The sequence below is a fragment of the Dermacentor variabilis genome, chromosome 5 (genome assembly GCF_050947875.1).
Source record: "Dermacentor variabilis isolate Ectoservices chromosome 5, ASM5094787v1, whole genome shotgun sequence".
Taxonomy (NCBI): Eukaryota; Metazoa; Arthropoda; class Arachnida; order Ixodida; family Ixodidae; genus Dermacentor; species Dermacentor variabilis.
This window is the reverse complement of record NC_134572.1, coordinates 27,600,402-27,615,865: the sequence shown is the minus strand read 5'-3', so window position 1 is coordinate 27,615,865 and position 15,464 is coordinate 27,600,402. Positions and strand designations below refer to the sequence as shown.

General features: G+C 44.8%; 1 protein-coding gene across 1 annotated transcript in view; it reads right to left on the bottom strand.

Moving 5' to 3' along the window:
- Positions 1 to 14,166, bottom strand: part of LOC142582379 (uncharacterized) — a 48,407-nt gene extending 34,241 nt beyond the window's left edge. The window contains exon 1 of the mRNA XM_075692029.1: positions 13,613 to 14,166. Coding sequence (XP_075548144.1) covers positions 13,613 to 13,767 — 155 coding nt within the window. The 5' untranslated portion in view covers positions 13,768 to 14,166. The remainder of the gene's footprint in view (positions 1 to 13,612) is intronic.
- Between the last annotated feature and the right edge of the window lie 1,298 nt (positions 14,167 to 15,464).

Sequence of the window (15,464 nt, the reverse complement as noted above, 5' to 3'; positions counted from 1 at the left end):
GTGTGTGTGCGCGTGTGTATTTGCCTAATTCCTCATAATATTTCTTTATCTTTGTTGTTCAATAAAATGTTCCATAAACGCCGGCACGACTCTTTTGAACATTTCAAATTAACAGCTATGAAATGTGTCAACCAAGCCAACCAAAGCCTACCACGCTGTACTCGAAAGAGCACGACACATCTAGCTCACATGAACATGCAGAGGTAATTGGCACATATGTACAGCAGCTACACGCAAGGCAGGTCGTGAAAGTCAGTAAATAAAAAATAAAAAAGGGCAGTAAACAATTTGGTGCACACCAAAGTGTCAAAGGCAATCACTACAGATACGCCATGCGAGTCAATGGCAGTACAGTAAGGAAAAGGAGCTCAAAGACTGTCTGCGAGTGCACGCAATACGCGATCGTCATTCAAAGAGACTGCACGCGTCTGCTATCTGCAAGAAACAAGTGCTGTGAGGAGGCAGACGCGCGTATCTTACGATTAAAATGACTGTCATAGACGGAGAAGGCGACTAGGGCTGTCTAAAGATTTTCGAGAGTGGTGAAAATAAATTTTTAACCCATTTTATACTAGGAAACGTAATCGTTGACGAACGCCTTTTGGAGAAAAAAAAACAAAAAGAAGTGAACAGAAAGAAGATGCCTTGACTTCATCATTCATCGACTATGTTTACGCTGCAGACCCATACACTTCCTGTACATGTTCGATCGTCTAGCCACGACTAATGAAATAATGAGTAAATCTTCCTATGAAATATATAAAGTATCACTGCTGCGCATCGGCCAATCAAGTACTTGGCAGCCAATCCGAAACTGTGACAAGTTGTAATGTTTCCTCCCATATAACATCAGCCCTTACATGTCCCCTTTTTCCACAGCATCAGAAACCAATTTAGATAAATTTGACAGTCACTTACGTATCCTTACGTGACTTGACTGTGAAAACATTATGATTTCTCTGTTATCACCCTTAAATACTTGTTAGCTTTTACAACATATTACGTTTTCAGTTCACGTTAATCCACCTTAATTCACCTTAATCCAGCTTAATCCACCTTGTTCGACTTCGTACCAAACTTAATCCACTTTATTCCACCTTGATCCACTTAATTCACTTTAATAATTCCCCCTATATACTCTAACTCACCCTGTATTGCTACTGACGTCATACAAGAAGCTAATGACGTCACATAGATTTTTGGTATTAGTCGTTATTGACAACAACGCCGGCTTTACGGCCTCATAGGACATATAATGCTTTCGCATTAGTAACTTAGACCACAAAAAGATGGAACACCATAAACGCTTCTACTTGGCATTACCGTGCAGTACGTTTCATTGCGAAACGCGCACCCACGCACGCACGCACGCACGCAGATACACAAAGAAACACTACGCTTGACGCTAAAAATATTCACCAGAACCAATTCAGTGAAAATTCACATAGAAAAACATGTTGACGAACACAATAAAAGTTATATATTGCAATAAATACCCAAAGAAGTACGCATAGTTTTCGGAAAATAAAAACCGAAAACTTCGAACCCTATTCATAAAGCAACGACACGTAAAACAGAGGTAGGTGATCACAAAGTAAACTGTTAATTAGAATGAAGAACAAGGGCTGACAGCCAAGGATAACTATAACATGACATTGCCGACGTTTTTGTAATTAACATGTTCAGCACAACAAGACGATGGCTTCACTCAAATTCCGCCGCGTTTAATTACAGACAGCAAATGAAGTAAGCAAGCTGGTTTACAGACTGAGCACCTCGGTGTCCCGGGCAGCTCCCACACAAAGTGTGATGGAGCAGGCGAAAATTGAAGCCTCTGCTAACCAGAAAAAAAAAAAGAACAAACAACGAAACGTTTGGGTGGATTAAAAATTGGGATGGGATGATGACAGGCCTCAGAAACGCATAAAGAACATCAGCGTTGATGTGTCTCTGCTGCACGATGTATCGCTTCTTAAAACAAAAGAATATCAGCAGTGAGAAAGAAAAAGTTCGGACAGCACAAAAACAGCATAATAAATATGTTCAGCTTAACAGAGGCATATCGCATTCACCGCGATATGGCACATAAAGCAGACAAGAAGCATACAGTAGAAAAAAAAATGAAATTATTTTGTGCACCAGTATCGGTGGCACTCCTAAAGACTGTTACAGCTGAAACAAAAAACTCGAAGGAAAGCAGACAGACACACGCGCTGATTCAGAGCTGCATAAAATTTCCCGTCTAGTGCACTATGTGCGCTTGTTTCTGTATGTGTAATCTCTTTCTCTCTGCTTCACCGCTCTAGAACACTGCACTCAGAGAAACATGGCAAGGCTGTTGCTAGATTTTCATATAAAATTAAGTATTTTCACCTCCATTTAAGTAGCAGTACAGATGTCATGAGGGACACTGCTTAGGGTGGCCGAGAACCTAATGAATGGATCGAATTTCCCAGTATCCAGCGGGTGCGTTGACACCCGATAGATGAAAGTGGCGCACTCTGAAGAGCATTTTGTCCCAAAATCTTACAAATAAAATGGTAGCTGAGCCGACAGCTGCCATAGATACCCGGCTTGTTGGGTCTATCAACAGCCGCGGCATGTGTTCACATTGCCTGGTTGTCTAGCCACTGCGTCCGCCTTCGGAGAATTTCGATTGGACGTTGTCCGCCTCTGCTTTATTTCTTTGAAGACTCAGTAAATTTATATGCTTCAGCTCCTTCGGTAACGAATTGCGATGGCACTGTTGATAATTGCCTCAGATGCATAATTGTATTCCAAGGCAGTGCAGAGTTAATCGCAAAAAAAAGTCAGCGTTGTGGAATGACGCTTTTTTTTTCATTTTTGTAGTGAGTGCTCGTTCTTACAAAGCAATCGAGCATCTATTTATTTTGCTGTTGGTTGTGTTGCATCTTTTCACCAATAGAATTGAATAAGCGGCTCGAAGCGCATGCTCTAATTAATTAGTGGCTGCAAACGTTACGAGAGAGGAAAAAATATTTCTGTATTGGGGACCTGACGCGCCACGCCAAATATCCGGCAAAAAAAAATGGTATAGCCCCTTAAGCAAAGTGGTCGTGTGTAGCAGTACTCTGCATCGAAGTAAAATGAAGCTACGTTGAGTACGCGGCCGCTCAATTTACCCTCACATCAACGTCGGTGGCTGTTTTCCCCCCTACCTCCACTGGACAGAACTTGCAAAAGCAAGTCGCGTAGACAAATCAGTGAGTCGCATACCGTGACTAAGACGGTTAGTAGCGCTGAATAGTCTCACGAAAGAAATCCACGTGGGTTCTGAAGAATAAGCGCTGCTTTGCAGCTACAAGCCGATGCGGCTTTCCCACGAGAGTGTCATCTGGTGAAACTTTCAAAGGCAGATGTTCTTGCGTGCCTCTCTGCTCATGCCGAGACAGATGAGAAACGAGAGATACAAGCGTAGTTTAATCATCACCTCGATTGCTCTGACATTTGGAGTACACTGCTCGATAAGGCACACGGCGCCTACCTGATATCTTACACAGACGTGCTCTTGAAGTGGCCTGTCGTTACTCTTTATATGTGTTTCCTGCAAGCATGAATCGCAACATGAAAGAACGACTTGCAATGCTATGCAGACTATGCGAAACTAGCATAAAAGAAAGTATCCTGTACGTTTTTTTATTTAGTTTCGGCAATAGTTATTAAATTTCTGTTTTTCTCTAATTAATCAGCCTGCTTTCATGGAGAAGGAACCCCGCAGGTGAATTCCATGTGTTGCTTTGGTCAATGGTTCGAGTTATGCGAAGGCCAAGCCACGTTCTAGGAATCACAAAAGTATGCTCGTACAACGAATCCTGGCGTGCTCGCTCGTCATAGCTGTTCATAACTGTCTTTATACCTGGAACCGCCTGCTACAACCTCGGATACAAGGCTACAACAAGGATTCAACGATGACTATAATTGACATAGCATCTTTGAGTTTAGGGCCCAGTAATTTGCGCATTTCTTCCCTGTTAATGTCCTCTGTCGTGATGAAAAACAACGCAATACACACAACCACGAATTAATAAAACACAAGGACCGTATACATAGTGTGACACATAGTGTGTCATTTTAATTTCCAAGTTACACGGTTGTAAACAGGCATCTGAATTCTAACCCGCTACGTGAGACCTCTAAGCGATCTTTTGTAGCGTAAAGCTACACTACGCGGGTTGCAGCCCAGCTTCGCGTGCTTCTGCGCCTGCCATACTGCGCATGCGCGAGAGCCGCGTGACGTCACGAAAGGCGCAGCTGCATCGTCCTCGCCGCCGCCGCGGCCGCAGCCAGCGCGCGCTCCTCGCCACCGCCGACTACGGAGCATTCCAGAGGTGTGACGTCGCAGTCTCCGCAGACGCGCGGTGCCGTGTGCGCCCGCTACTGCATTTACGATTGCGGCGCCGCGCGGCACTGAGCATGCGCGAGGAGGGCGCATGCTCACTCACAAGGCCATAGCCGGATAGGCTAAGGTTAGCAAGCAAGGCAAGAGATTAACCAAGCATAACCGTACCTTTACGCTACGTATATCCTGGCATAGCTGAGCTAAGCCACTGCCGATTTTTTTATCCCTTCTTTTTATATCGATAGCAATAAATGGACACCCCAAGCAAATTTCTGCCGTCATCGTCGTCACTGTCGGCGTCACCGTGAGGTTCCACATATAATTAGGCATATGTATGCTATATGCCATGCCAGGCTATTTGACTTGTGCTGTATGTAGGTCATATTTGCCACACCATTCTGTCTGTAAAATTACTCCTACCAGGTCTTACATTCTGGACAAAGTTATTCCTCAGAAATTTGAGAATGGCATTCCGCAAACAAATGTCATGAAGCAAAACACCGACAACGCATGCCTGTTATCTTAAATCTTTTCAGACTTAAATAATAAAAGTGTGAAACAATAACAAAGGTCAAACCTGAAAATGATGTAATTTTATTGGCACGGCTTCGCACTACCTACGGAATACACGATTCCAGATATGGTAAGCGCCATTCAAATATGCATGGGCGTAATTTTGTAGGAAATCGGGAATGCATTTTCTAGCATTCATAATTGCATTCTGGTCCAATACGGAAACTGGTGGTAAATTCGCTAAGAAGCACGACGGTTTTAACAAATAAACATAAATCGCATTGCCCGATGGCAGGATTCGAACAGAGGACTCTTAGCAAAATGGCTCGCTTTTAATTAGTCGGCTTACGTTTACTTCAATTCATACTGCTACTACAGCTACGAGTCTTACACTTCGTGTAGTATTCTAACATGTTGCTATCACATTCACTGCATCGCCCTTATGGCGAAACTGTGACTTTTCTTATTTTCTTAACGTGCAGCACATGTACTGCCCGCAAAGGGTGCGTCTACATGAGTCAGAGCTCGGTACACGTAGTATGTAGAGCAGTGTCGATGTTGCTCGGAACTAGTACACTACGAGACGGTGCAGGGTAATTAAGGGCAACCCGCAGCTGTAGGCTGGCGCGCTCGCTTCAGCTGCGAGCCAAGCAGAGAAGTTAAAGGGAAGACCGGCACTGCACGTCGACTGTGGAACGCTGTCGCTTTTGATCATGCTCGTCGGACTGGATGCAACCCTTTCCCCCTCTCTGAGCCTCTCCTGCTCGTGTGCCTGCGAAAGCGGGGCAATAAGCGGTCGCTAGTTGTGCCTCGTTACGCACGTCCGGCCTTTCCTTGCCCTTGTCTCGTGTGTTTGCATGTCTCTGGCGTCCGTGATGCGCAGCGCCATAGAGACAGCTGTGTTTGCCTCATACACATGTGGCCGGCATATAAAGGGTATACGACGTAGCACGCGGAAAACGCATATGACTACTCGCGGTGTAAACCACTGTGTTCTGGACTTGTTGTGAAGTCGTATGTTGCGACCGCGTGCTACAAACTCATATGGACGTTCACTGTACATTGAACGTGCCAAAATCACTATTTGATTACGAGGCACGTCGTAGTGGGGGACTCCAGATTAATTTTGACCACCAGGGGATCTTTAACGTTCGCTGTTCGCAATGCTATGTTCACTCTTAAAGGAAATGCACATTTAGTATTCCGCCATCACTTACAGCCGAGATATGGGATGGAGGTTTGTAAACTATTTTGTGCGCACGCTTGTCAGCCTATTACATCATGTCAGTCGGCATTTTTGCCACATAGTCCAAAACAGACAGAAAGACACGGAGGTTAAGCAAAATCGTACCCAGTTGGCTACCCTACACTTAGGGAAGGGGAAAGATAGATGACAGCAAGAAAGATAAAAAATATAGGGAGGTAGCCAGGGCGTAACACACTCGCGAAGGAATATTTCCTGACAGTCACAAGCTTTCATACAGTCCAGTCATCTTCAAGAAGCGCTACAAAATTTTTGTGGCCTTGTTCCCGTAAGAGCGCTTAGGCCAAAGTCCCACTATCTCTTCCTCTGAGAGAGCGAGCTGTCACCTAGCGGCTGAGAATAGCTTGGAAAGTACATCGTTCAGCGCTGTAGGATGCGCAGCGGATCAGAAAGTCGCACCCACAAAAATTGCATAAGGCAGTGTTAGCCGTTCCGACGACGAATGAATAAACGTTCGTAACTGCGATGGTAAACCAAATTGAAACATTAAAGTTGTTTCCTGAAATAATAGTGAATAGTGAATTGTAGTGCCGAAGTCTGAAGCGGTGAGCTATTGATTCAAGTTTCCACACAGAATAGTTTCTCGAAAGCGCTATATGGGAGCACGCAGATATTGTTTCACGGTCAGCACATAGTCCAAGAAGTAGTTCAGTAGTGATGTATTTACGGCCAGATAAATATTCCATTTAAAATTGGGCCATACAGCGTAGTTGTAGCACAGACAGTTTTGCTATTCAGCATACATGGCTGAACTTCACGGCAAGTGTCTTGCGGTTAATGAAATTAGATGTTATTTATTTAATCTCGTTGAGACGTGAATGAAGTTCCGCTTAGCAGAAGTAATTGAAATATGGCCTGATTGGATAAAGTCTATGATATTTACCAACATGCTAGCACGATTTCTTCATCCATAGGGTCTTAAGGTCACATATATATTTATGCTCGCTAGCCAAAACTGTGCTGCTGTAAATGCATTACTTGCAATATTAGACTGCATAAAACACGGAAGCCTAGAAGTAACTTGGAGTTGGGCATCTCGCTACGCAAGCGGAATAGCGTTTTGAGGTAAATTTTGAGGCGTCTCTGTAGCAGTTATGTCCAGCACACGCTGATCGGAAATAAAAATAAGAGAAGGAAAGTTTCGAACAGCGTCAGCATTGTTGTAGGCGCAAAATTTTGCATGGCATTGACAATGGCATCATGGGCAAACTGCGTCATCACCAAATTAACAACAAGCCTACAATAGATTATTTCACTCCGAAAAAACTTGGCACACAATTCGCACTGCTGTTAGATAACTCACAGCGGGAATCAGCCAAGAAGTTCGAAGCTTATGTACCACTAGAAGCATGTCAGTATAAGCTTTGCTCGCATCGCCACCTATTATAACACTTTCATTCTATTCTTGAAAGGGAAGATGGCTAGGATCGCACCTTAAGTGGGCTTATATATTTGAAATGTGTTCTTACCTTTGGGCTCGACCGTCCGTGGAATTTATTTATTCTGGTCTGTGTAGCCAGTGTAGTACGTTCGGTAAATGTTTTGTCACATTTCTCTTTCTTTTTCGGATGTAACTCGGTCTTCGATACCCCAGCTGGCCCAAAACCTACCATTGCCAAGTTTCTTTCCACAGCAGGTCGAAAAAAAGAAATTACTGTTCAGTAACAGTGGATCTATTGAAAAGAAAATGGCAGCTTGCTCTTCTTTTATTAAACATTATCACGCGTAGAATACATGAATGCAGGCAGAGCATTCTACGCACGCGTAACAACCATATACGTTCAGAACTGTGCATTCCGCGCTTGTGTTACGCGCTCCAGAGCAAGGCCGCACTGATCGCCGTAGCTGCTCCATTGTTGTCCGTCGGTTCAGGTGCTGCACGCGCTGTTGAACCGATTCCGCCTCGGCTCTGTGAAAGTTTATTTTGCGCCATTCGCCGGAACAAATGCGAAGAGGAATTTGGCGAGAATAAACGCTCCGGCGTGCTGAATGGGATCAGAAAACGCAGCGCGGTCACACTGCTGCGTCGGAGCATGAGGGGCGAAGACAATGGCATAAAAGTGAAGCCGAAAGTGCGTGCTCCGAGCGCTTCGAAAACCGTTTTTCCCACAGAGGCCGGAGCTTGTACGAAAGCGGCCGCGGATGGCGCCTGTGAATACAAGCGAACCGCGCGCGTCGACCTGTTTTAACGCCATCCCCCACGCGCTGTGCGGCGAAGAGGCTGTCGGGCAAAAGTTCGCGCTCCCAACTATATTTTAGTCTATTTCTTTTAAAGCGGAGTTTTCTCTGCCTACCCTCCGGGATTTTAAATGGCTGCTTTTGGCTGCTGCTGGTTTGGTCGGTATCTGGGCGGATATATCTGTGTATATATATACAAAGAATATATAAATGTGCGATAAATTCAAGCACCAACTAACAGACTTATATAAACTATATATGCTCACCTACCAAGTAGTGCTAGTAAGTGCACCTCTCTTTTCCGTAATAAATAAATAAAACTAAAATAATGTCCTCCTTAAAAAATTATTATATAATTTAGGCTTATAGCTATTTCTAAAGGACACCGACCTCTTCGTGGAATGATGCATTATGTTCAACCAATTCCTTCCTCGATTAAGTTGGTTTTCTTTTATTTAGTCATTCGGTACATATGTACCACTATAGTGAGTGAATGGGTGTGTGCCCATCCTCGACCAATCCTCCAGAATGGTTATGCGCCGCTTTGACACAAGAGGTACAGGATACGTAAATCTAGCTAGATAAATGCCCTGCTGCTACGTGCATACACACCCGTCACCCCCATTCTGCCCTGGACATGCATCAAACATCGCAATCTTCCCCGCAGCACTGCTTCATGAACGTCTCGCACTGTGCATCCGCCTGAGTCGTCTTTGCATTCAGTTGTAGCCTGTGTATGCTGTAGCGCATAAACATGAAACTTTATTGAGATTAATGTTGCGACCTTCGTGGTGAAGAAAAATAAACGATACATGAGGTTTCACGCTGCATAGGATGAAAGTAAACACATATCTACACATCGCCTTTAGTTTTGTAGAGTGCTCTAGCACTCTAACTCTAAACGCGCGTACTTAGAAGCGCACCACAGAACCCCAGGTGGTCAAAACTAATCCGGCACGCTTTTTCATGACCCACTGGGAAGTTTAGGGATGTTGAAATACACAATTTTAATCATGCCTCGTGTCAAACGATGCACTGCCGTTTTTCTCATGCCTTACTTCGCCCTTGCAACGCCGAGAGCAGATGCATAATTGTAGGAAAAGACAAGCTAAGGCTAGGATAAAGGTTTTAAAGGATATGGGTTTCACTGGGTGTACCAGGCTGAAAGCAACATGTTTACGGTTACTACACTTCACTTCTTACGAGAAACATAGAAGTGTTGTCACAGACAGGCGCCAGCACATTACAATGTTACAATATCGATTCATGTATCAATTAAGGATTAATTTTTTTAAATTCCGACACTTCTTGCCGCTTCTTCCTTGGCCGGGCATAAAGCGGACAGCCCAATAGCAAGAATGTAATGTTTTCATCCGCTTCGCCACAAGTGGAGAAATTGCATATTAAATATTTTATAGAGGAAGCGAGTTTTCTAAGCAATTTAAATCATTAGAGTTCAAAGCAACGCTACATACTACTCTGCCTGAACTTCCTCGAGCACGTCAGGCATTAATGTGAGAGGAATACATTGGCATGGTCGAGTTCATTAGGATGACCGAGCGAAAGCACAGGAGCGCTACGCATTGAAGTTGTCGTTTTGATCTCTTCATAGATTGAGACGCGAAAGAAAGAATATTTACGCGAGTTGCTTCCGAACTAACGACCTTGTTTGAACTGAAGCCCAAAGGGCGCGTCGCTTTTATTCAACTGGTCATTAAGCTTGCATGCAGGGCACTGAGATACCGATTCCTCACTGCTTTATTTTTCCGGGTCTAAGCTGTGCTGCGTTCTTCTCTCTTTTTTGCGTGTTTCTCGACTCCGCCTTTCTTGACCGTAACACATTTATTACACTGACGACTTGCAAGCTGGCATCGGAGCTAACACTGTTGGAAATCAGTAGGAACGTTAACTGTTGCCGCTGTATTATTCAGGCATTGGCTGCACATTCTTGCAAGCGGTAGGAGCTCGAAAGCTTCGAATACTGCCATTTTCGAGATAGCCTTGGGTTTTATCTATCCCCTCTTCGCTTCCTTACGTCAGCGCTTTTTAAAAGCACACCCGATCTCCTAGAAAATTGTGCCCATGCATATTTGAATGGCACTTACTGCTAAAACGCATCAAATATATATGGTGTCAGGTTTATTTAACTGAGGGCGTGACTTTATTTGCGCTTATGTGTGTGCGTGTAAGTGTCTGCGTGTATGTGTGCGCATGTCTCTTTACAAGCAGGAGGAAAGTAAAATCATGCTTGTTTTGCACTCTCGTAGACTACGTTCATATAATTTATGAGTAATATATATTCAAGCACATATATAGCGCACTTAGTTCTTTTTATTTCATTTCAATTTCAATTTCGAACGAAAGAGGAAGAAAAAAATTAACGTTGTCCTGCGCTACACAGCTGCCGCTATGACAATTGTTTTGCACACATCCAGCTGTCGTAGCAATCGTTCATCATGTTTCCATGTGGAAGGGCCATTTTTTTTCAACGCATGCATCTCCCGCTCATCCTCTCCAGGGTTCTCCTTTTTATTTTTTTCAGGTGTGTTGCCAGTGCGCTATGCGCCAATATGAATGAGAACACTTAGTTTGTGCTCTAACAGCGGTTCTCTCAAACGCGCATGCGAAAACGTCACTCGAGGATGTTTGTTATATTGTTCTCGCACTAAGGAATCTCACTTTCTTTTTTCAGCGAAATAACAATAAGAACTACCGGTTTCACATGCAGGCCGGGCGTTGCCTTTCATATTGTCGTCCGCTTAACGTGTCTCGGCCTCACCACTTTAGCTGCAAGAGAAATGATTGATTCATTTTACTTAAATAGCCTCTCGTACTATGACCCAACGACGTGTTGGAAATCGCACAACGTGCTCAATATTAGTCATCACTCTTGATTAAAATTTGCTTACTACTTTACTTGAACGGTATAAGCAGCAGTAGCGGTTGGAATACTGTTCGAAACTCCTGCATCTCAATTATTCTTTGTCATGGCGAGTGAGTTCTTTTCGGCTGAATTTAATTCCGCCGCGGGTTTGTTGTTCCTATCCGTCTTCATTGCCCCTGGGCCCGCAATTTCTAACCGTTTTTTCATCGCTATAACTGTCTCCCGTGACTCCATTCCTGTCCGCTCTAAAGGACAACTTTTCCTATTTTGTGAGCATAGGTAAGGTAAATTAGATTAATGCAATGCATAGCATTAATCAAAACAAACAGGGACGTAAACAGGCTTCTGACTAATTATTTTGCTTTTGAGGAAATAAGGAGGCAGCGCCTGTACTAACACCTGACACGTGCAGAATGAATAAATGCATTAATGCTGCCATTAATACGCATATCTGTCTTCCTCCATTCACCACTTTATTGGTTGAACAATGTACAAAGCTGTAACGTAAACCAAAAACTCAAGACACATAACTTTAATATGTACGCAGACAAGGCTAGTGCAACTGTCGCTAGAAATTGTCTCATCCAACTCAAGGTTTCTTATTGGTAGAATTTGGCCAAAAAGCTAACTCAATCAGCGAAACGAAAGAACAATATTTTTCGATGGTGATTTGCCTCCGCTTCTAACACACACACACACACACACACGCACACACACACACACACACACACACACACACACACACACACACACACACACACACACACACACACACACACACACACACAATTATATATATATATATATATATATATATATATATATATATGCGTGTGTGTGTGTGTGTTTATGTATGTAACACCACTCGGTCAATGGAGGAGGTACAGATAACAGAAAATGAAAATCATCGTTACACAATATGGCCACAAGTCGCCACAATTTATTTCATTATTAGCCACTGCCCCAGACTAGTTGATTCTTCTGACAACGTAAAAAGAGGCATCAGAACACATAAAGCAATAAAATGGACGTGTTCTTTCAACCATGCGCGATCAAACGCCCAGCGAGTAAACGAGAAAGCGCCCGACCGTGTGCCTGGTGCAGCGGCGCCCGCAGAACGACAAGGCTCCCACCTTTTTTTTACTGGTGGCCCCGCGAGTGTGTGACAGCTGCGCCCTCGCAGGCGCTTATCGGTATCGCGAAGCAGTGCCCGCGGTTAAGACTCGCAGTCTCACACTGGAATAATGGCTGACAAAAGCGTAACGGCTGGCAACATAACGGCTACCAGATTCTCTTCGTACCAGCGAGCTGGCGGTTTTGTTTTGGTTACGAAAGTTTTATATACACTGGTAAATCGGCATACTTTGTTAGCGTTACTATAGTTTATTCGTAAACTTCGATGTCAGTATACGCATAATGAAATGAGGCACAGATGGTTACTTCTCTATTCTGTTGAAGTAACAGGCCACTAGAACACACACAAAAAAGAGACGGAGTATTCAATTACTCATTGATGTGGTCCGTAATCATCATGAGTACCGGCAAACACATAAGAAATCCAACAAAAGCACACATGTGGAAAACGGAAGATACCACGCCCTTTACGTGTAATGGCTTAGAGGGAATGTCGCCCCGCGATAATGTACTTATGTTATTGAAAGGGTGTGCGAAAGACTTGGTGACCTAGATTTCTCTGTTCGCGTACAGAGTTCCCTCATGTTCTCCAAGGGCAAATAAGAGAGCTCGATAAGTGAGCACTTCATTCAATACTGACTGCTTACGTACTCCTTCGACACGTGGAGATAAGATCTACAATCTCCTTGTAGCGTCGTAGCTAGCACCCTACTCACTTCACAACTTTAGCCTTTTCACAGGAAAAAAATTATAAATTAAGGTACACAATTGTACTCTCCTCCTATTTAAAGGCAGTATTATTTGTTACTACGTCAAAGAAAAAAAAGGACATAAATTTCTTTGTTACTCTCATTCCCTCGTTAGCGCTGTTCTCAACATCACAAGTGCTCTTCTCGTACTTGGATACCTCCTGATAACCGAGCATGATAAAATAAAACTCGGTGCAATAAGCTCCTCAAGCACAGTGGGCTTGAGCGCCATAGAAGGAAATGACTAGGTTTTTCGCTACGAGCGATGATTACGGCATTTACGTCAACCAGTATTTTATTAGCGTTCCCTTTTCACGCTTCTTGCCTCTTGATCTGCTCAAAGAGACGCCACCACGAGGCAGAGACGCCGGCCGGCTCGAGAGGCTGCACGACAGCTGCCGTTGCAGATCCGGCTTACGGCCAGCGGCAGCTGCGAGTGACTGACACGCCCGACCACAAGCGCAGCATCATACAGCTCGCGGTGTCAGACACGAGAGAAAAGCGCTCCGCTTATTCGCACTCTCGCTCACCTCAGCAGCATCATCGCCGGAAACAGGAACGGTGGGTCACGCCGCGTCGTCTGCTCCGCCGGCCGCCGCCTGCTCACGACGGCGTCTCTGCGAGGGGACAGCGTCCGCCGGCAATGTGCCGCGCCGGACAACGGAGCGGTGTCGGCGCAGGGCATGCCCACTCCAACACCACCAACAAACACCGCGACAGCCGCCGAGGGGGAAGCGAGCGCGGCGTAGTCCAGCGGACCGCGTAATAATCCGTGAGACGACGGGGAGCGGGAGAGGAGAAATCCGCGGCGACCACCACCGTGATGCGACCGGCACCGTGCCGCGCCCCCGACTGCCGCGGCGCGGTGTTTGGAGCGCGCGCCACTGGGAGGAGCGGTACGGGAGAACCGGCGAAGTGAACGTCCGAGGCGGGGCGGCACAGTCGAAGCGTCGCTTGCCGGAGGCCCTCGCGAAACGGGCTCCCTGCTAGTTGTAGACAACGGCGAGGAATTCGAGCGTTGTTGTCTGTCGAACGGTTTTGAACGCGGGAGAATCGTTCCACCGAAGGACCAGCTATTCCAATCATCAAAAATTAAACTCCACGGATTAAGAAACGTCGGAAAAAAAAGAAAGAAAGATAAAGGCCAAAATAATAAATGTATAGCGAAGGAATAGAGTGCCATCAGTTAACTCAGGCATGCTACCGTAACTCATGTGAGTTAACTAATACTTTGGCGGTCGGCCTTATCAGCGCTTTTCCTAGTGTGCTCTTCGGTTTATGTCTTCGTCCAAAGTCGCGCTGTATATCCGCACATAGCAGTTCAAAGACCAAGAAGGTTCCGGATGAATGGTTGATTGTTTGGTTGGCTAAAGTCACAGGTAGCGTTAGCCCAGAAATAAGCCATAATCCTTTGTCTGTGGCACGGAGTGTGCATAATATCGTCGAGCGAATGTCAGTTGGTAAAATCAGTCTCAGTTCGCCCAGTTGAATGGACATTGGTTTATAGGCCCTAGTGACATTCTCGAGTGTTACATAAAGAAAAAAAAGGAGGAGGGGTAGGGCGGAGCGGCAAAATAGAGAAAAAAAGAAACAGCAATTGTTGTTTGTTTCACAACAGAAGACATGGAATGTCATTAAACAAAGTACTTCGAAGATACCTTATACAGGGAACATTGTACTAAATCGTGACTTCTTAATATATTGTGGTTTGTCGCTTTATCAACTCGTTTTATAAAAAACGACGCAAATGGATACAGAAGAAGCACCTAGTAAATAAAAAAAAATTGATCAACTGATCGACTACAATTTTATGAAGCAACACAGGGGCCATGAGAGATGCCGCAGTGGAGGGCTGCGCATTTTTCGACTAGCTGCTGTTCAACTTTCCACCCGTTAAATGCAGCATTCGCATGCAGGATTCGAACCCGTGACCCTATGCTAAGCAGCAGCACACCGTAACCACTTTCACCACCGTGAATGGCGAAGGAAGAAAAACAGTCGAAGCGTAAGGTTGCGTTGACGATACGCTACGGTGCAGAAAAATGGCAGCCAAGGCCAAACATATGTAAGTAAACACCACCGTGTGGTGCACTGAATTAAACAAGCAAAGACAATAATAAACAGACGATAGTAGTAGCTAAATCCGCAGTACATGAGATGCGAACTTTGTAGAAAGGACATTTCGTTTGAAAAGCGCAATGCATCGCATAATGATGTAGGCCAGTTCTCGGCACGCTTCACTGGGACGCCGCTAAGGGAAAACGATCGGACAAAATGGTCCGTTCAACTCACTTGCGAAGACACAGGGTGGATTAGGAACTCGTTTCAAAGACGTGTTACACAACTCTGTTGCGTAATAATGGACGCTCGCGATGTCGAACC